The sequence below is a fragment of the Cinclus cinclus genome, chromosome 3, assembly GCF_963662255.1.
Source record: "Cinclus cinclus chromosome 3, bCinCin1.1, whole genome shotgun sequence".
Lineage (NCBI taxonomy): Eukaryota > Metazoa > Chordata > Aves > Passeriformes > Cinclidae > Cinclus > Cinclus cinclus.
The window spans coordinates 104,613,588-104,634,970 of record NC_085048.1 but is presented as its reverse complement, the minus strand read 5'-3'; the positions used below and the strand labels follow the sequence as shown (position 1 = coordinate 104,634,970).

Here is a 21,383-nt window from a genome sequence, read left to right as displayed (position 1 = left end):
TGGATTTTGGTTCTTGTTCTTCTCCAAACCATATGGGCATAAGTTAACAGAGGTAGTTTCAGGTTTATCTGTACAGATATAAAGTGAATTGATTTATCTTCTACATTCCTGTGGGACACACTGGCTTCAGAGGAATGTGAAATGAACAATTCTGGAACAGCTTTTCTGTGGACTATCACACTTGCTTCTTTTAAATTATCATTTAATGTATTTTTTTTCTTCTCTTTGAATTTCACTTCCGAACGATCAAAAGAAAATCTCCAGGTGCCTGATGGGATTTCTTTTTCCCTTGGTGTGCAGCCTTGCAGTGGTTTAGACCCAGGTCTGTTGTAGCTTGCTGTACTGTGATGGTACCCATCACTCCAGACATATTAATGTATATATAATATATGAATCATCTCTTATACATCACTTGAATTATCAAATACATTCATTGGCTATCCTAAAAACATAATTTAAGGGGAAGCTGAGAAAGAAAACCACTTTCCTGAGGTACAGGCAGGTAAGGGAATCTTTTTTTGCCTTTCTGTTAGACTTTGTGTGTTTCCAGGTCTGGATTATGGAGGTGTGCCAGCCTACCATATTTGTGTACTTTTTTGGGGGGGGGGGGGGAGATTTTTAATTTTCCTTTTAAAAAAGATCCCAGCATCAATAATTTTTCTTACAAACTGATATTTTCTCCATCTGGGAAGCACTAGGATTCTGTTATTCTGCTGTTTTATTGTCAAAACTTCTCCCATGAGTTACTCCTTGAGGTTTAGAATTTAGTTTTGGATTTCAGTCTAGAGCACATCTTAGCTGTACTGAGACAAGTTATTAGTCCCAGTAATAAGAACACTTCTTGCTTTAAATCAGGCTTGGTTTCAGTCCTCAAGTGATCCTAAAATAAAAAAATCTCTGTTTTAAGTGCATTAGCTCTACCGGGAAGTTAAACAGATCCCTGAACAGCCTAAATCTGCCAGAAATGTGTTGGGAGAAGCTGATGTAGCTCTCTTTCTCCCACTAAACATTTCCATTGCTTGAAAAAGGAACATTTGCTGATCCAGAACAGATTTCAGTCTCCACTTTGACTTCAGAAATTCCTTGTTTTAGATTCTTGAGGTGAACTTTCACAATTCCATGGAGTTATCACATCCATTAAGGTTTTGCTGTGCCTATAAATGGCTTCAGGCTGCCATTTAAGAACTTTCAGTGTAAGGCTTTCCCACAGTAACAATTAGAGGTCAGTATTTCCCTCGTCCTTTGCTCTGCAGATGCCTCCAGGGACTTTCTTCTTAATGGCAGCAGACAAATCTTGAAGTCTAATCTTCTTCTCAGCTGTTTGCCAAAGACATTTTACACTGGACTATCTGGTGGAGAAGGAAAACATTCATGTGGAAGCAGGAGGTTTTCCCTTGTTCAGGTGCTCATGAAGCTGGATGAAAATGAACAGCAAAGCAAGATTTACTTGTAGTCAGGAAGGTGTCTCTAGCTGTAGGATCACACAGCTCTCTCCTTAAATTATACGGGCTAAGAATTGTTTTGGTCCCTTGCAACATCTCTAAAGTGAGAGTGAAGATCACAATAGCCTGATTGGTATCCAGAAGAGCCATGTATATACATAACCTCTCTTAAAAATCTGTCAATATTTTTGGTGCCCAGAGAGATACTTGTTTCTGTTTTTCATCCTAAAGAAAATTAACTCAAAATATTTTTTAATATATGGTTGATTTTTGAGAAATGTTCTTTTTTTTTTTCTCTCTTGGAGATATTTTTAAGAGCTCTTGCATACAGGATGACTTATTGCTGTATGCCCTATCCTGTGTTTAGTGCAGCAAGTGAAATACCTGGAGTGGGCACTACAAAGGAGGGGAGAAAAGAATTCATAAAAGGAAGCTCTTAAAATCCTGTAGAGAAAGAAGCAACAGTGTGAAGTGCACTCCTGAGCTTTGCACTGTCTCAGAATGAACAGTGGTTGGTCAGTTACCTGACCATTTAATAGATCTTGACAGAGGATGAAATGAAAGAAGAAACAAAATTCAGTTGTTGAGTTGTCTGTAGCTGCAGTCCCTGGCTATCTGGGGTCTTGTGCTCTTTGTTTCTCCTTTTCAGGTAAATATTTTCTTGGAATATATCTGTGCTTTCCACAAAGGTTGTGTCCAGGTTAGACAGTTCAGCCAGTACATTTTGTTATGGAATGTATGGAAGGGACTTTAAAGCTCATCTAATTCTAACCCCCTGCCATGGAGATGCCTTCCACTATCCCAGGTTGTTCCAAGCCTCGTCTGACCTGGACACTTCAGGGATGGGGCAGCCACAGCTTCTCTGGGCAGCCTGTGCCAGGGCCTCACCACCCTCATGGGGAAGAATTTCTGCCTAATCCCAAATCTAGCCCTGCCCTCTGGAAGTTTGAAGCCATTCCCCCTTTGTGTTTTGTTTTTGTTTTTGTTTTGTTTTTTTTTTCCATGTGGCTTTGGGACAACACTCTCCCTGCCTGCCTCTGTCAAAAGTCCCTCTCCAGCTTCTCTCCAGGTAAAGGTCCTGGAAAGGTGCTCTAGCTCTTCCTGAAGTGATGGTGGGTTTTAATGCCGTACTAGATTCCCACGAGAAATTCTCTTATTTCCTCATAAATTTGACCTTGAGGAACTCTCAGACTGTTCTGTTTCCCATCTGCAAGAACAGAACTCACATTTCCAGACTCAGTCTCTCAACTGCAGCCTTTTCCAAGCTTTGCAGGAGCTGTGCAACAGCCCGTCTATGAGTTTGGGATTTCTGCATTCTAAGAACTGCAGTTCACTTCACAACAAATCTGGTATTTTTCAGGAAAACTAATGAAATTTCTCACACTATTTCTGCAGTTTTCATGAGCAGAGCGCTGAACACCTTTTCTTGCTGCTTAAAAACATACCACCTACTGCCTTCAAAGCTGTTTTAAAAATAACTGGTAGAGTATCACGAGTTCAGGCATGACTTAGAGTTCAGCAGAAGAAAAAAAGAAAATAAATGCTTAGCTATAATATGAGCATATTGAATAATTCAAAATGTTTGTATCACACTTAATCCATCCAAAATTGCTTGCCTCCAGCATCCTCTGGTACAGTTCTAAGAAGCTTACTCCTACACAACTATTTAAAATATACTTAGGAAATTTCTTTTAAAAACTTAACTTTGTGTTAAACTTGCATTTGATTTGTGACTGTCAATACTGGGTGTTCGGCATGGAGGGATGAGAAGAAGAGGAATGTGTGGCTTTGCCTACAAGTATCCATGGCAATGTTGGATTTTACAGCCACTTTTTATACCTTCAGTGCCCTATTTGCCCCCAGCAATGTGCATGAAACCCACAATATGTTATAGCCCTAATAAAGACACTTCCCACTCTGTACTGCCCAACAAGTGGATGTTTTGGACATTAAAAAGAAAAGCTGTTTTCCTAAACCATTTTAAGTTTAGTGCTTCTGGAGAGTAGATTTCTTGTTGCAGCAAGTAGCTGACAGAGTGATAGGGTGATACAACTCCTTCCCCTTCTCCACTTAACTCACTCCTGTAAAAGTTTGACATGTATTTTGTACAATATGCTTTGTTATATATAAAAATACAGTAATTGAAATTAAAGATTTTTAATATTTCCTTGGCAAGGAATGTTTTGACGTTTTAACCTTTTAAATCATTAAAGGTAGGCTCATAGGATGTCCTGCAGTTCATGTAAATTCAGATGTTTGTTTCAGATATACGTCTCATCTTTATTAGAAGTTGCATTCCAAAGTCACTGGATTGGTTCTGTTCTGTATTTTTCATGCTGGTGTGACAAACTGTGCCCTTTGCCATATTCCCATTGAAAAAACTGGTGAACTGAACAGGGGTGGGATTGAAGAATAATTTGTTAATCCAGCTTTTGAGAGACACTGCTGAAATGTTCTCTTAAATATATTTGTGTCTTTATATATATTAACAGAAGTAAAAAGTATGGAAAAATCTGTTTTGGAAAAGTGGAGCAAAGCTTGAGCTTCTAATTTCTCCGAATTAGGAATTTGGATTTTTTTATTGTTGACCGTGATACCTGGTAAATGGCAGTTGCTTTTTTTGTTCTATAAATGCTTTTATTGCTTGAGTTAATTTTAATCTTTTTCTTTAAACAGGATATTTCTGCTCAAGAAAGCAATATATTAGGGGCGTTCTGTGATATGAATGTAAGTTGTCCACTTTTAAATAGGTGCACATTTCCTAAAAACTTAAAATAACCATGTTCATTCTTGTATATAGACATGTGTTACACTTATATAGCTTTTGAATTCCGTGTATGTCTTCAGTGATCTAGTATTGATTCTTCTGCTGTTTTTTGAATCTTTCTAGGATGTAGAAGTACCGTTGCACTTGCTTCGTTATGTTTGTCTGTTTTGTGGAAAAAATGGCCTTTCCCTCATGAAGGATTGTTTTGAGTATGGAACTCCCGAGACGCTGCCATTCCTTATAGCACATGCATTTATCACAGTAGTGTCCAATGTAAGTATTCCCTTTCAGCTCTTCCACCTGAACACAAGAAATAAAATCAATCTGAAGTCTGCAAGAATTTTGTGAGACCAGGGAGGGATAAAAAGCCTGTAAATTTTCCATGTTGGGAATGAGGTTTGCTCATACACAGAGCATTTAATTAGCCGAACTCTCTGCATGTCCTGGCAGCACACAAAGTAGTTTTCCAAGTTGTACCTAGATAGGAATATGGTAACAGTCCCCAAAGATACTTAAAAGAATGTAGTCAGAGGCCATTTCTGTCCCTGAAATAGTGCCATGAAAGTGGTTTCAGTTTCTTCAGGGTATTTTAACTTCTTAGCTATTCCCTATGAGGCGTAAAGGAAAAAAGCCTGTGGATTTTTTTTCTCTTCAATTTTCTGTGATTTTATACCATTTTACACATTTGCAGCATAGGGATAATCATCTTTTCCCCCACTTAGTTTTAGAATGCATATCCTCCATTTCTGCATTTTGAAATCACGGGGATTTTTTTGACTGGCAAAATTACAAATTGATTTTAGTGTAGAATTGAAGGAGATCAGTGACAAAAATAAAAACTGAAGAAGGACATATGAAGACTTAGCCTAATGTTAGGATAGAAGTTGTGACCTGTCATGTGGATGGGCAAAAAGAAACAAAGAAACCTTGTACAAAGTGTGTTTGACATGGTTTTGACACTGATTGCAATTTGAAATACTTAGAATCAGATCATTCTTCCCACACATCTTCCCTCCTTCCTTGTTTCTGTTACTGCCCAGCCAGGAGGATGTTCTGAGGGAACCAGTGATGGAAATCAAGCTAGTGTTGGGGTCTGTATCCTGAGCCACTCTCCTGATCCTTTAGTGTGGTAATTCCTGACTTGCAGGTCAGAGAACAAATGGGCAAGGCCATGATCTACTCCATTCTTTTCCTGGGAGGGCTGGTGCAGCACCTCTCCATGTTTGGTTGTGAGATATGGTCTCAATTGGTGAGATAGGTTGTCTGCTGGCTCTTTGTGTGAGCTGATGAGTTCTCCATCTCCAGCTGATGTCAGTGCAGTCCTCATCAAACCATCTGCTGAAAATGTGTGTTCTTGGTGCTTACTCTGGTTCCGAGGGAAATTTTGATTGTGGAATCCAACCTTTTTTGCATTTTTGTTTTATTTTTGTTGTCTTTTCTGTGAGAAGTGGTAAAACTACTTGAACAGTGAGCAGCAGCTCCCTGTCACACCAGCATGTTTTTAAACCAGCATTGTGACTGCAAATCCCATTTCTTGGGTGTCCTGTATCAGTGCAACTGCCTTTCTTCTTTGTCCTTTTTGGAAGTCTTTGTTTTTCTCCACGTTAATTGTTTATTGTCTTTTTTTCTTAGTGGTGTATCCTATTCCAAAATACTTCTCAGCAAAATTTCTCCTTTTTGATATTTACTTAGCAACTTTGCATTTCTCTTTGGTTCTAGTAGGTAACTAAATAAGCTGGCTCTTGCAGCAGTTTTAGATGAGTTCTATGGCTAAACCTGGCAGATAAAATGAAATTCAACCTGAAGCATAACCAAAAGTACTGTTTCTTCAGCCTTTTCCAGCACTGCAGCTTTTCTCATTCAAGGAGCATCTTTCTTTTGAACTCTGTCTGGCTTTGCTGACAAAGCTGTGTGAGTTGAGGAAAACTATTTAAAAAATTATGTTTAGATTTTGTGTCAGTTCACTACAGAAAGTATAAGAAAATGTTCCACGTGTGATGTGCTTTATTCATCCACTTGCTGCATTTTGTATCACTCAGTGTACTTGGAAACACTGCTGCTGCTTTTCAAATGGAGTATGTTTATTACAGCCAAATCAGGCAGCTAATTTTTTTGACAAAATGAATTTTACCTTGCCAATATTAAAAAAAATATTTCTCCACCTCTATAATGATGCATGAACTCAGGATTTTGATGTAATGTGTCTCTTTCACTGTTTTTTTTCTATTGTTTCACTGTATAATTCATAGAAATCAGGTAAATATAAATAATTTAAGAAATGTGAACCAATACACCAAACTCTACTGAAACAGGAAGAATCATTCACAAAACTGAATGAGATATTGGTGGTCTCAGCAAGAACTCTGCAAATCTGACTTGGTTTTATCCCAACACATTTGATTTTATGGGGTGTAGAGATAATTTATTCCAATAATAGCTCTGCAGTGTCAATTGTTAACTTGTTCCCAATGTGCAAAGCCAGCCCACAGTGTGTAGTAGCCCTTAAATACATTTTCTCAGCTGTAGTAACTCTTGAGAATGGCTCTTAAGTAGCCATTCTTGTAGATTCCTTGTAATATCCATGCTGGTTTTTTTTTTCAAGTCTGTAAGATGGAGTTGTTTAGCCACTAGAAATTAATTATGTCTGTTAAAGAGCAAATAATAGAAAAAACTCCCAGAAACTTGAGAGCAGAACAGATGCAGTGAATGCTTCATCTTAAAACCAAGTGGAACCAATTTTTTTGTCATTTTACAGATGCTAGTTGATGTAATTTTATTTATGTGATATTATGTCATTTAAACAACTTAGTATGCAAATGTGAGTCCATGTTCAAAATCACGATTCCATTTGTAACATGTGAAATGATGCTTTAATTGAATTCTGAGGCTGCAGGTTGTTGTCATGCAAGTTTACAGATGCATGACTTCAACTTAGGAGTTTGAATGGATACAGAGTGAGGATTACTGTGAACAGTGAAAGCTACAAAAGCAAAATGATAAAAACATTTCATACTTTTATTTCACAAAGAAATATACTTTATTTGGTGTTTCATGCTGTATTTGAGGCAGAGTAGATGGTGTTAAAAATTAAATTGTGAAATCACAATAATATCTTTGTTATCCCTGCAATTCCTTGTCAAAATGTCATTTAATTCCAGTTTCTAGATGAAGCATGTTCTAGTGACACTTTGTATCTTTGGAATGTTAGCATTTTTTCCTTCTTGAGGCTGCCAGTTGGATCAGAAGCTTATTCCAAGTGTGGTCATTTTTTGCAATGGGAAGATTGGCTGGTTTGTCTTGCAGAGTAGGTTATATTGTTACCGTGCAGTGCTTGTTGCCTTGTAAAAAGTAAGCCTGCAAATGTTTTTGTCAGAACTGACTCAAAAAAGTTCCTTGGCAAATGCTGGAAATGTTGAAAAGAAACTGGTGAGAAGTTTGATGGAGCCTAATATTTTTCTCTCCTGTCAAGAAGGAATATATACATTTTCTGCATATGGAATTGAGTCCTTAGGCAGAATTTCTTGCATCAGCTGCAAAACTGAAATTCTTTTAAGAGCCAAGGTAGGGATGCTGAATGAGTGATGGGGTTGCTTTTCATAAGGGCTGTGCATGCACATGATTGAATTTACGTGGGCAGGAGCAGCTGCTGCTGCTGCTTCATCTGTGCTCCATCCCTTACCTGGCACAGAGTAACAGGTTTAACAGGCTCCAAATTCCTTTTTGAAATGCAGATGGCACCTCTGACTTTGCCTCTGGAAGTCATTTGGTTGGTGCTTTTCCTCACAGCGGTGCTAAGTAGCTGTTTCAGGGTGGTGGTTTTTTTTTCCCCTCTGCATATATTTTCTTCCTGCATTCAGTTTTGCAAAGGTGGTAAATGCAGAATGGTAAATATGAGAAATGCAAATATGGTAGTAAAATACTGTGCTTAATCACTGCTTGTAAAACATCTTATTGGATATGTAGCCCTAAGAAGCAAAACAACACAAGTCAAACCATATTACTTGATTTAGGACTGGTTTGCAAGGAACTGAAAGGATGGAATGATATTCATGTAAACTTCTAAAGAAAAAGATTAAAAAACCCCCACAAGGCTGAGTAGCAGTTTTTCCTACTGAAGAAATTACAGAAGATACAAAAATGAGATACCTGGGTGATGCCTAGGCATCGGGGGCTATATGATACTATTTGTACAAAGTCTATATTTTCCAGCTGACTAACAGGAAGGATGCAAATCCTCTTTTTAAGTCAAAAAAGCATTCCTCGGATAACATTTTGGAAAATCAGAAAATTAAGAAGTTGAACAAAAACCACCAAGAAAGCCTGTTTTGAAAGTGGGGCTGCGTGTTCAAGTGTACCAACAGTATTTTTTACTATTTTTTTACCATTCTCTTTAAATATCATTAATGAAATCTTTATTTATGTTTTTGCATTATAGATCAGAATATGGCTACACATCCCTGCTGTCATGCAGCACATTATACCCTTTAGGACTTATGTTATCAGGTAAATTTTTGTTTTATTTTAAGAATTTTTCTTGTGGGACTTTTTGAGAGCACCTATTTCTAATCACAGCTGATACTTTTAATTGTACAGGTTGTTGCTCTATCATGTCAACAAGGAGGGTGAAGGTGATGTTTAGAGTTAGTTTGGGCAGCTCCTTGCATCAAGTTCAGTATCAATCAGATCAATCTTGATAAGAACATTCTGAGTGTGACATGTTGGGTCAGGTCCACTTGTACTGCTGTCTTCCTCACTGTGATATCCTCATAAAAAAAACTACATCGAGTTTGCGGTGACGTGCTCTAAGTAGAAGAGCAATCTGCAGTCACTGAGATTTCAGACCCTGGGTTTGAACACAGCTTCACATTCTGATGTTCTGTATTTCCAGCTGGCAGGAACTGAAGTGTGATCAAAAGTCTACTCGCACTTTTAGGTAACTAAAAATATCCAGTCCCAAAGATTTTCTTCATATCAGGCTGTCTATCATGAAAATAACACTTTGAAATTGAAGTACTTGTAAGGATATTTAATTATACAAGCTATTTGTTTTTATTGGCTTTCTCAGGACAATAGAAACATTCCAGTGAGCTGCTGATGAAATTATCTGCGTGTGCACATATCTGCCTAGAGGTGGAAAGGTGTGGTGACGGCTAATTCCCCTTCCAGTGGCCTAACATTAAATTTTGCTGGTGCAGGCCACTGCTTTTGCATAGACCCACAACTCCTCCAAGGTTCTGGGTTTCTTCTAACTGTAATACTAGAAATGTGCTTATACTGCTCCTAGCAAAATGGGCCTTTACACATTATTCTGTCTTAACTATACCAGTATAAAATAACAGTCAACAAAAATAATTGTGTTGGCAACAAACAGGTTCCCAGAACAATGAGACTGGGAATTGTTTAATATTTTAAAATGGTCAGGTTTTATAGTGACTGTAAAAATTTAAGTACTGACTTGGCTGTCAATGTATTTTGCTGTACTGTGGTTTTCTACTAAAATGATACCAGCAGAGAGAAGAGTATTTTGATCTTTTATTAAAGCACATCACTCTTCAGTTACAGTCCAGCTATGTGCACTCCTTTAAAGCTGATGTGCCATCTTTGAAACCTTCCAAAGGTAATTATTAATCATGAGGCAGTCAAGAGAGGGCAGGCAGAGGATTTTCAAGTGCTTGTCACTGTACATACTCTGTTAGTGGTTGTTGGTGTACCTGAGAATTTGGTCATGAGCCTTGCCTGTCCTCTTGCAATGTATGGAAATGAAAAAGACCATTGAGAGATCAGCAATTAGAGTTAGGCTGATAAAAAGGAACTACTTGTGGGAGACATAATAACATATCCTGTAGTTGCTGCTGCTAATCCTTGCTTGTTATCCTGTAATGCTTAAAACATTTCTATTTTGTAACTGTAGGTGCACTTGGGGTCACTGGAATGTATAGATTTTTTGGGGTTTCTCGTGTCTTCCTCTTTATCCGTTAGAACATTTGATTTGCAATGTGATTTGTCAGCAGCCTCTTGCCATAAATGATGCCCTTGATGTCTGTAGAATTTACAATAAGTTCACGTCAATCAGAAAGGTAACACTGACACAGGATACATCTATGGAGAACCCAGCTTAGAGCAGGAAGGTGATGTTCTCCCAGTTTTTACTTTTCACAGCTGAATCCTGATGGGATCTGAGGTTTCTCAGTGTTATGAAATCCAGAGCTTTTTTAGTGAAGATTTGCTTATGCGACTGAAGCTTGGAGGCCGTATAGCAAAAAACCTCGAGTGCTGTACCTTTATGTGGGACAGAAGTGAACACAGATGCCTTCAGGGAAAGATGACTTTCTTGATGGATGCAGCTCACCCCACGTGGTTCTCAAACTTGCAGATCTTGGCTTTAACAGCTTGGGTCTCTGGGTCTCCATCTGCTTTTCCTTCGGGGGAAAAAAAAAAAGGGGGGTGGGCACAGTCCTGGGCACAGCACCTTTTAAAGAAATCCTGCAGAGCTTTTGCTGCCCTGAAAACTACGAGGGTTTGGAGAGAGTTTTAGTCTAAACAAGCTCCTGGGGTTCTGATTTAATTCCAGTTGCTGCTCCTGTAGATTCATTGCAGGAAGTGCATTTTCCAGGGCTGACCAGCAAGAGAGATTACCCGACTGGCATCTCAGCAGCACTTCTTATCAGCTGAGGTTATCCTTTATGTTATGGTTATTTCTACAAGGAGTGGATGAAGGAATCAGCAAAGTGTGTGTTTGTAGAGAGGAGGCCACTGCTGGAATTTCCACAGATCATGGACACAGTCCTGTCATAATTGCTGGTACTAGAAAAAGATGAATAAATGTTATTTTCTGCCTGGCCAATGGAGCACAGGCATTCACATCTCGCCTCACAAGTTTTTAAGCACTTTAGGGAAGAAATAAAGGATTAAATTAAAAATTGCATGAAATAAAATTTACATCTTTTGGTAAGAAAGCAAAGTGATTTTGACATCCTCAGAAGGAAGCTCTTACTCATCCTAATACCTCAGAATTCTGCATTTAAAATTGCAAAGTTCTCATTAAACGAGACTTCCAATCGTGACTCAGGGAAATAAGTCCTGACTTACTGCAGTAATAAATGAGGGTGAGTTGATGTTGTCCCTTTATGAACAAAGACATTGGTTCCATCTGTCTTCTGCCTTAAAATCAGAGATGAGAGATGCTCAGTAGGGTTCCAGGTCCTGAATGTCTCAGGGGTGCAGGAGCCCTCAGCAGTGGTGTTTTGAGGACAGTGTTTTTTCAGTGGTGAGATTGTTGATTGCAAGTTCCATGGAGAGTTCTGCCCAGTAGAAAGTGCACAGTAGCACTGGCCAGGAGCCTATTTTGTTCCACTCCTTTTCTGCTGCCATCCCCTTCTCCCTGTCTCCTGCTTGAAGATGGATCCTTCACATTTTTTGTGAAGGATTGCTGTTTCTACCACAGTTAGGCAGTAACAGAGCAATCTGTGCTGGAGCACACTGAGAGGAAATTTCAAGTGGCAGTGGCTCCTGGGTGCTTGTGGCACAGGGCACACACAGCTTTGGTGCATGCAGAGGAAGTGGAAGCTGCAAACAATTCCTGTCCTATGATGCTTCCAATAGAAAATGCAGCTGAAAAAATTCAAATTATTCTCCTGTTAAAAATATTCATCTTAAAATGGGGTTATGGGAATACCCAAGACCACTCCTTGTTAGTGCGTGTCGTGAAAACCTCTCATAATGAGCCTTGAAGGTTTTAATCACAAAAAATATTTGCCTCCTCAAAAATAGCTGAAAATTTAAAGTAAAAAGAATAGATAAGCTAGAAGACAATAACCAGACACTTGAGGACTGACTCATTCTGCTGGATGCCCTTTTGCAGCTGTGGTCCAAAGGAGTCAGATTAAGGGAAAAAAAGATGATTTCACAGCTGAGTAGCTGAAGTCCTGAGGCATATGATGTGATTGTAAGCATTACATTAGCATGGAACTGTGTGTTTAAAACTGAACTCTCTCTATCCCCAAATAATTGTGAAATAATTTAAGTAGATCCAAACTGATATTTTAAAAGATTAAATGTGGATACTATAAATTAATTTATTATATTAAGTATGCCAGACTGGCAGGACAGGTCCTGTAATATATGGAGTATCCTTTCTGCAGATGTATAAAAAAGTTATGTTTTATTCTCAAAGTCTCATTTAGGCAAAAACTCCAGATTAAATAGATTACACAGGTCCTGGCATATCATTCATCTCTTCCTTGAAGACTTAATGCTCATCAGACTCAAAAGGATAAAAATGTAGGAATTAAAAAAATAATGAAGGACAGAGTGAAGCCATTATATGAGTCAGTCACACGTTCACATTTCTATATTGTCTATACAGTTCTGATCCTTCCATCCTGCAGATAATAACAGAGCTACCTCAGTGGTGGGAAGGGTGACAAAGAAGGTAGCAGTAAAAAAATTACATTGAGAGGAGGAGAGACAGTGTCTAGGAGGGCTTTTTTTTTTTAACTGGGCTCCTCATATAATGTATGAATGATATGAGGATAATAAGTAACAAGTGGTAATTCACAGGTTTTTAAAAACAAGGAATGGAGAATGTGGCACCCAGTTGCCAGGTTGCAGATGGAAGAAGTGAAACGAGTTTGTTTTGCACTCAAGCATAATTGTCAAACTGACTGGCACAGGTTAATGAGAAAGCCAAAAGTATAAATAGAAAGAGATAAATGAATTCACAGTAGTAGATAGGTTCATCCATTTTTTTTATACATGGGATAAATCTTTAATCTGCTTTTAGAGTGGCTATTTTTGAGTTAAATAGGCCTTTCCTTTGCTCCACTGTTTTTACATGAGACAATGCAGCAAATTTACAGATAGTCAGTATAGAAGATGTGAGTTAATTGCCAGTGCTAAGTAAAGATCTTTTTTTTTGTTAATAGTAATGTTATACCTCTAAAAATATTAAAAGTTCCTGATGCAGACAGGTTTAGGCCATTCCACAATAAAAAAGGTATGGCCTACTATGCAAGTTTCTGTGCTTTTAATCTTTGCAGTGAAGATATGATCGTGTTTGATTTATGGCCAGTGTAGTAGTGCCAATAATTTTTTCTAGGGTTGGCTGCAGTTACACTTCCACAGAGAAGTTTACCATCTTCTGCTTCTTTTTAGGTTAGAAAACTCTGTTGTGTTAAAAACTGAGTAATAACAAGTGCTGTGATCTCTGTAGCTTTCTTTAGGGGCTTTGGCAAAACAGAAGATACTGTTAAAGTAATTCTGTAGCTATGAAAATGCAGCTACACCATAGTTTCACTTACTATAAAGTGCTGTTCTTTAAAAAATACACTCTCAATATTATAATACCAAAAATATGACACAAGTCTGATTCAAGTTCAAAATGTGGATGTAATGTGAATTGTATAAATAAAAGTAGGTTTTGACTGATAATGTTGCATTGAAATAACAAATGCTTTATTTTATAAACAGTATTAATGTAGTTACTTCACCAGATTTGTAGTGTGTGGAAGATTTCATGTCCAAGTCCTGTTACAGAAACTGAGTGAAGCCACCTAAGCACCCTTCCTTTGTATTCATAGGTGTGTCCATCCTCCTGCTCAGTGCATGCAAACACTCATCTGTCCTTTGTAAAATGAGAGTTCATGTGATGTGTTTGGACGTGTCTGAGATTCTTAGAAATGCTTCCCCAAACTATTGAGTCTGTCTTGATGTGAATTATGAATGCAGAAAAGCTCTGGGAATCAGGCCTGATGAGAGTTTGCATATAAAAATGGGGAGATGAAATTGGTCTCATACTGCTGAGAGTCATAGAATCATTAAGGTTGGAGAACACCCCTAATATGGAGTCCAGCCTTTAACCCAGCACTGCCATGGTCGCCACTAAACTGTGTCCCTGGGTGCCATTTCTGCCCCTTTTTTGAACGCTTCCAGAGAGGGCAACTCCAAAATTCCACAGCTCTGTACCTGCTTTTTTTTGTTTGCGTGTGGGAGCTTAATTATGGCCTCTGTTCTTTCATTCACTGCCTCTCCCATAAAATAAATCCTCAATATTTAATTTGCTGTTGGCACAGCTGGACAGAGTTGCTGGATGTCCCTTTGTCAGTAGGGCGGGACATACAGGATGGTAGCTGGAACACAAGTGCTGTCATCACTATTTGCTGATGACAAATCACCTCATTTGCTAATCATAAATGATTGATTGATAACACAGGACATTTCCCCCTCAGAGTGCAACTGCTCTCACCTGTCTGCAGGTTAAAGGCAGATTGCTGGGTCTGCTTTGCTGCTGAACTTTTGAAATAAATGTTCCCTTTCCATCCCTACTTTGCTTCTGTTTAGAGCTCATAGCACAGAAGTAGCATTTTCTTGCCAGGGTTTTGTTTCCAGTGCTCCACATGAGAAGACAAATTTCACAACAAAGAACAGGGAAGGATCTGGTTGCCTTGGGCTGGGATAGTTCTTCCTTTGTCCTTCTGTTCCTGATCTGTGGTTCCTGTCGTACATCTCCAGTCTCTGGGATTATTTGCACTGAAGTCTGTTTTCTCTGTTTGACAGTGTTAAGTATCATTTAAGTGTGTTTATTTTAAGGCTTCTACACAAGAGCTGTGAAAAAAGAACCGTCGTCTAAATAAGAATCAGGGCCTGTAGCTTTGCTTTTGAAAAGAAAATGTACTGATGTTTATATGATGTAAAAGCAAAGGACTGGTGCATAAATCTGGTTAAGTGTAGTTTAATATCTTGTGTGTTTTTTTTTTTAAAGATTCATGCATCTATTTGGCCAGTCTCCAAGGACAGATCCAGGCTTAGGCTGTCAAACAAATGGATTTTTAACGTATTCCTGTGTAGTTAAATCTAGTTTGGATATAGCTTAAACTTCAAAATGCTGAAGTACAGCAGAAAAAATTAATTAGGCTAACTTTGTATGCATGTACCTTTCACTGTGCTATCTTAATGGCAGCAAGATAAGCTCAAGAAAGCTTGTTTCTCATCATTTTTCTGTTACACATTCAGTTAGGAGAAATTGTCAGTTATGTTGGTATTTTGTATGTGAATTTTATAGGCATTTCACTACAGATACTCTGTGTGTTGGTCTTGCTTAGGTAAGACTGAGGTTCCGTCAGGTTCTGTACATTAGTTTTTGTAAATAATTATTTTTTATGCCTTTCATTTGCAGAGAATATTTGTATTGCAACGTATTGTGCAGGATTAGAGGACCGCAAGAGAAAGGACTTAATCTGTTCAAAATTCTTTAGCCATTTATTTACTTTAAAAAAGTATACATATTTCTGGTTTTCCTTGGTGTTTTTCATTAATTGGTACCAACTTTTAATAGTGATATTTTAAGACTGAGTGATCTTAGAGCTATTGGAAATACATCTATGCTGTAATCAAGATGGCTTCAGGAATATTCTAGTTTGAATGATACCCTTTTTGTTTTTCTTCCATTTGTAATTTCTCTCAGGTATTTATGTAAACTGTCAGACCAGGAGCTGCGGCAGAGTGCGGCCCGGAACATGGCAGATTTAATGTGGAGCACAGTGAAAGAACCCTTGGATACAGCCTTGTGTTTTGATAAAGAAAGTCTTGATCTTGCATTCAAATACTTTATGTCACCAACTCTAACAATGAGATTGGCTGGGCTGAGCCAGATAACAGTAAGAACTTTTTAAAAATATCAATTATGTTCACAAAAATTATGTTCGCTTCTTGTTGCACTTCATGATTTATAGGCTTGTTTGGGAGGCTTTTTATTTTTTTAATGTGTGAAAGCAAGCAGGATCCTCTTACATGCAGCCTTAGGAAATTACAGACATGATGATGAGGGTAGGGTTTGCTGGGAGCTGAGTCCAAGTGGTGGCTGTGTTCTGCACCATATGGAATGGTCTCACATTACCTGAGCAATTCATGTGCTAAACAACACCCTTCAGAGCTCTGTTTTGTGACAGCTGTGTTGAAATGGAGCCCCTTGCCACAGCAATATTTGTTGAGAAAGGCTTTCAGCCTGTTAGTGTTTTTACCTTTGCAGCATCTTGACCCTGCTGCAATTAGCTGATGTTTCTATTGCACAAACCTAGTTTTCTCTTAGTACAGTCAGTTTTGAGAGAGAGAGATTTCTGCATTAATTAGCAGGAGGTTAAATTGAAGAGGTAAATGCATACAGTATCAAATAGAAAACAAAACAAAAAACATCCCCATCTTTCCCTTTCCCATGGAAATGTTCCACGTTGCACTAGGCAGTGTATGTTGGGCATTCTTGATTTGTCATTGTTGCCTACAACAGAGAAACAGTCCCACAGAAGGGCAAAAGTGAAGTTTTTTTATCCATCTGAGCCTTGTCAGTTTTGTGTTTTCTAAACATATTTAGCCTTCTGTCTTATGATTATGTGGTGTCACTGCGTACAAGTTTACTTAAACTTGATATTGCTTCTGACTATAGTTACAGATAGAAGTACCTTTAATTAAATAAATGACAATTTAAAGAGATCTGTAAGTACTTTTAATCAGATTATTGCTGGCTTTTAACCAAAGTAAATATTTATTTAGATACAGGTGACTTACTAGGTTTAAAAACAGTCTGTGAGCTACATCCACACAGTATAATTGATCTTAAAATCTATTTCCACTTTTGCATAGTTCCAATTACATTAGATTTCAATTCCTATAAATCCTTTCCTTTGGTTTTACACAATGTGCCTTGTTCAACTACCAGTGCATATCTTTTTGTGTATCCTTGCTAAAACAAAGTCTGAAAATAAGAATTCGTCAGCTGTTTTATTTTTTCAGGCATCTAGCTCATTTAGGGGAGTGTGAAGTTGTGTTAGGTAGTTATATGATTTCACCTGTTGTGATTGATAAATATTGCTGTAAAAATGAGAGTTTTTAAATAACAGACATGTATTGCCAGAAGAAAATTTTTACAGTATTTTTAGACTGAAGCCAGTAGTTTTCAGCTTGTAAAAATGGAATATGGTAAGCTAATTGTATGTTATTTTATGCTAATAAGTTACTGAGTTTATCCTTTTTTGTGTGAATAGTCTTTAAAACTGCTCTGGAACACTGAGAATTTATTTTTCTTTGCTATTCATAGAAATCATAGAAAGTTTTATTTTTGTTGTTATCTTGTTTCTCTTCCATTTCATCCCTCAGTCACCTGTTGGGGATGGTTCAGCTTCACAATACCTTCTCTCTACTATTCCCTCAGGAATAGAATTTTATTTTCCTGTCCTTTGATGCCTGGGTCTGGAAATGAGCCCAGGGATGCTTTTTAGTGCTCAGCTTTCTTTGCTTGGAGCTTTTCAAACTTTTTGTCCTCAATACCCGACACTTTTGTGTTTCATCAATAGAGTGTCTGGGCACAGGTGCCTTTAGTTTCTTTCCATGTTTCATAGATGGTAAAAAAATGAAAAAAGGATTTTATTCCCTCTGGCATTCAAGGAAACAAAACTTGAAGTGAAAAACCTGTTAGAAGGTAAGGGAGCACAAGGTGTTGCAACACTGTCTCATGTGTGCTTTGTCTTGTGCTGCTGTGGCAGAATTCTAAGGCTTTAGTTGAAGTTACTGTGAAAATTGTTTGCAAATCCCACTATGAAAAAACAGTCTTTATCAAAATTGCTTTGGAGAAGGATTTGGTATGGGAAGTGTTGATCAGTGGTGACCCTGGATTTAAAATTGGTGATAGGAACAGCTCAAGACTCTGTCACTCTTTGAGCCTTTTCAGAATACTTTCATTTGGAGGTGAATCTTAAGAAAAATCAGTGAGGTTCCACTGTGTTATCTGACCCAGCTCTTATTCCCACTCCTAAATATGTTTCATTTGAAATTCTCTATTAGTAACCAATCTATTAATAATTGTGTAGTCAGGCTCTCATGTCTCACCAATTTCAGTGCAAGTTTTCCTATTTGTTTTTTCAAAACTGCTTATTCCCCCTGAAAATTGTTGAGATTGTACACAAGTAACTGTGTAAAGACTTGAGAAGAGTACTGAATTCACCTGAATTACAGAGTGCATGTACTAGACTTGTTTCAAGAGAGTAAATATTTTTACAAAGTTATGCAACAAGTTTAATTTTAACTTCAAAAATTAATGTTATGGTGCTTTTAGGGTTTTTTTTAGTTTGTTTTTTTGGTTTTTTTTAATGAGATGCCAAGTAACTTCTCTATTACATAATTTGAAATACTTTAGAAAGTGTTATGTGGATGTAAAGAATTGGATACAGAGCCATTAATACTGAGGGAAGAAGTGGAAAAGAGATGCAAAACTTTTAACAGGCTTTTTTTTTCCTCTGTAATGTTTTGAATTTATGAGCTCGGACATGCTTGGAAGCTTCATTTCCTGTAAAAGTACATGGTTTTCATTCTCAGATTTTGTCTAAACAACTTACTTAAAAACATAAAGTCCTATAAAAATTTGTTGAATGTCACTAATACTATTTTGAAATATAGGAAAACCACCTCACCAAATATTTGGATGAAATTGTAATTTTTTTTCTTCCTTTTTCTAACTGTAGAATCAACTTCATACCTTCAATGATGTGTGTAATAATGAGTCATTAGTTTCAGACACAGAAACGTAAGTAGGAACCTTATTCTGAATACTTCAAGTGTTTTATATGATTGCAGTTCTTCTCTGTTGTTCCTGTGGATTGCACTCAGTGAGGGAACAATGATAATCTGAGACATTTATTAGAAATATTCTAATCAGGGGGTTAATAAATGGTTTTAAATGGTTATTGTAAAATATTTCTAAATGTTTCTGGATTTTTTTTCTGTATTAAGATATAGAATCGAGGTAAGTTTTAGAAAACTGAAATAATAGATACTGAAATAATGCTGCCCGTTATTTCCATGGTTATATATAAATAAGAACCAGCTAATTCTTACCAAATTCATACCATTTTTGCCATCATTTCTCTGAAATACTCGTTTCACCAAGACTCGTGTTGCCATCAGTGGCTCCCAACCTTGGTAGTTTTCCATCCATTGTGTTTCCAAAATCCTACCAAGTATGTGATGTGAGGCAATGAATGTTATTTCTGGTTTTTTTTTTTTTCTTTAAAGTCCTTATTTGTATAACTCAGTTGTGGTGAACAATTTTAAAGGGACTCACATAAATCTTCAAGAAGATTCACCTGTGGGATTGTATTACTGCTGGGAAATGTATTCACTTCTATAGTAACTCTAAACTTAATGGTAGAACTGTCAAGAATTTAAATTAAAATTGAATATTTTGCTAGTTGAAATAATTGTTCTTGTGAAAGAACAGGCAAAATGTGTAAATTGTAGAATTTGATTCATAATATATTTTTTAAGTTTCTCTTGGGGGGTGATGTACTCTGTTTATGTTGAGGGCCACAGACACACCTTTATTTATTAATGGGAAGTGTCTCACAGCAGCAGTGTCTTGCTTTTGTCTGAGTACTTTTATTGCAAATTTCATTTTAACACTTTTTGAAATCTGGCTTCAGTCATGACCACAATTCTGGATTTTTCATGTAGAAAGCACCTTGGATACTTGAAGAGAAATTTCTGGGAATGTGTTGCTATTTTAAACATAAAGAACCAGCATTTAGGGCACTTCTGCTTCCGTGGAGATGTGGAAATACCCTGGGAGTAAGAAATAAATAGTAAATAATGCAGGAGGGGGAACATGTTGGAAATGTGAGGTCAGCTGGGGTGTTTCATACACTGTGCTCCCAGTTCATGGTGTGTTGATACACTGAGGGATTGACAAACCTCAGATTTATCCAGTTCTTCTTCCCTCACACTGAAAATTTGAAACAGAGGTTGGTTGTAGATCGTATTAACATTAATAAGTGATTGTGCCAGTTAAACCTAATTACAAAGCTGTTTGATTTTTCTGTGTCAAATGTAAAAAAGAGAAGTTATGAATGTGGAAAAAAAGAGTGGTTAAATTTCCCTGCAGAAGAGCAGATGTACTCTGCAAGAGCATCAGAGTTATTCTAAAGCTGAAAGAAATTGTCAAATTCTCCTTTGGGATATTACTTTCTTGGCAGGGGCATCTGTAAACAGGCTGTCATTTGAAAGGAATGAAGCACGAACAGAAAACTTTCTTTTCCACTTTTGTAGTATGTGGGTTTTTTAAAAATCAGAATTCCAGTAGTTTTGGTTGGTTGCAGATCAGTATCAAGCATTGCTGCTCATCTTCAGATATCTTCTGGAATCACTGATGTCTTCCAGCCAAATAATCAGAAAGGGCTGGAGCAGAAGGATGGGGAAAATTTCTCACTTCTCCAGTTTATTCAGTACAAAGCTTCCCTCTCATTACAGACTCTGCTCATGAGAAATTTTTGGATGAAAAGGCACTTAGGGAGTTGGCAGTGGCTGAATGAGCAGCAAAAGGAAGGCTTTTCATTCCTGTGTTCTTTCCTTAGCGGAGAAAGGAAGTTTTAAGTTTTATTTTGTACCTTTATAGCCTCTGCAGATTTGCCAAAAGAAGATGTTCTGCATTATGTCTGGTCATCCCCATTATATGTTTTGACTTTTCCAGATGCGTTTGGAACTGTCAACCTTTGGGATTTCTCCTTCTGTATCTTGATAAGGTGGGTTTGCGGGAGGTACCTTTGAAAAAACATCAGCTTTCAGTTAGTCCTGGCTCTTCCTTGTTCAGAATTGATATCAGGATTTTTAGTGAATATTTTGCAGCGGTAGCTTCCCACCTTTATCCTTAGCACTGCAGTTTTTCCTGGTAAGACAAGCTGAAGCATCTTCTGTCTAGGAAAACACTGTATTTCACAAATTGCACTTGTAGCTGTAGGTGTTTGTGTGGCTTTTGAGATTTCATGTCCCTGTCCTCCCAAGGTTTGAAGCTTTGTGGTGACGTAGGACATGCTTGCAAATGTGGGCAATGTCTCAGCCGCTCAACTTCATCATACGTCTCAGAGATGGACTTCTAATTTAGCTGTTCCTGGCTCTAAAGATAGAACCAAATTCTTTGCAATCTGAGGTACTGAGGAGTGTGAAATCTACTGAAGCTAAAAATAACAAGCCTGAACTGAAGAGTCTCAGTCTTTGAATAAGTGATTCCTGCAACTGTTTCACCAGTGTCACTGAGTGAAAAATGATGATGCTTTTCAGGATGTGAAAGATACTTTTGTTTTGGTGTTACTTGGACCTCACAATGAAAAAGTGTTGGTCGTTTCTGTAGTGAGGACCCT

General features: G+C 37.6%; 1 protein-coding gene across 1 annotated transcript in view; it reads left to right on the top strand.

The window, feature by feature from the left end:
* Positions 1 to 21,383, top strand: part of USP34 (ubiquitin specific peptidase 34) — a 110,825-nt gene that overhangs the window by 21,963 nt on the left and 67,479 nt on the right. Inside the window, exons 4-8 of the mRNA XM_062489052.1 lie at positions 4,119 to 4,169; positions 4,333 to 4,482; positions 8,645 to 8,712; positions 15,671 to 15,863; positions 18,717 to 18,778. Coding sequence (XP_062345036.1) covers positions 4,119 to 4,169; positions 4,333 to 4,482; positions 8,645 to 8,712; positions 15,671 to 15,863; positions 18,717 to 18,778 — 524 coding nt within the window. The remainder of the gene's footprint in view (positions 1 to 4,118; positions 4,170 to 4,332; positions 4,483 to 8,644; positions 8,713 to 15,670; positions 15,864 to 18,716; positions 18,779 to 21,383) is intronic.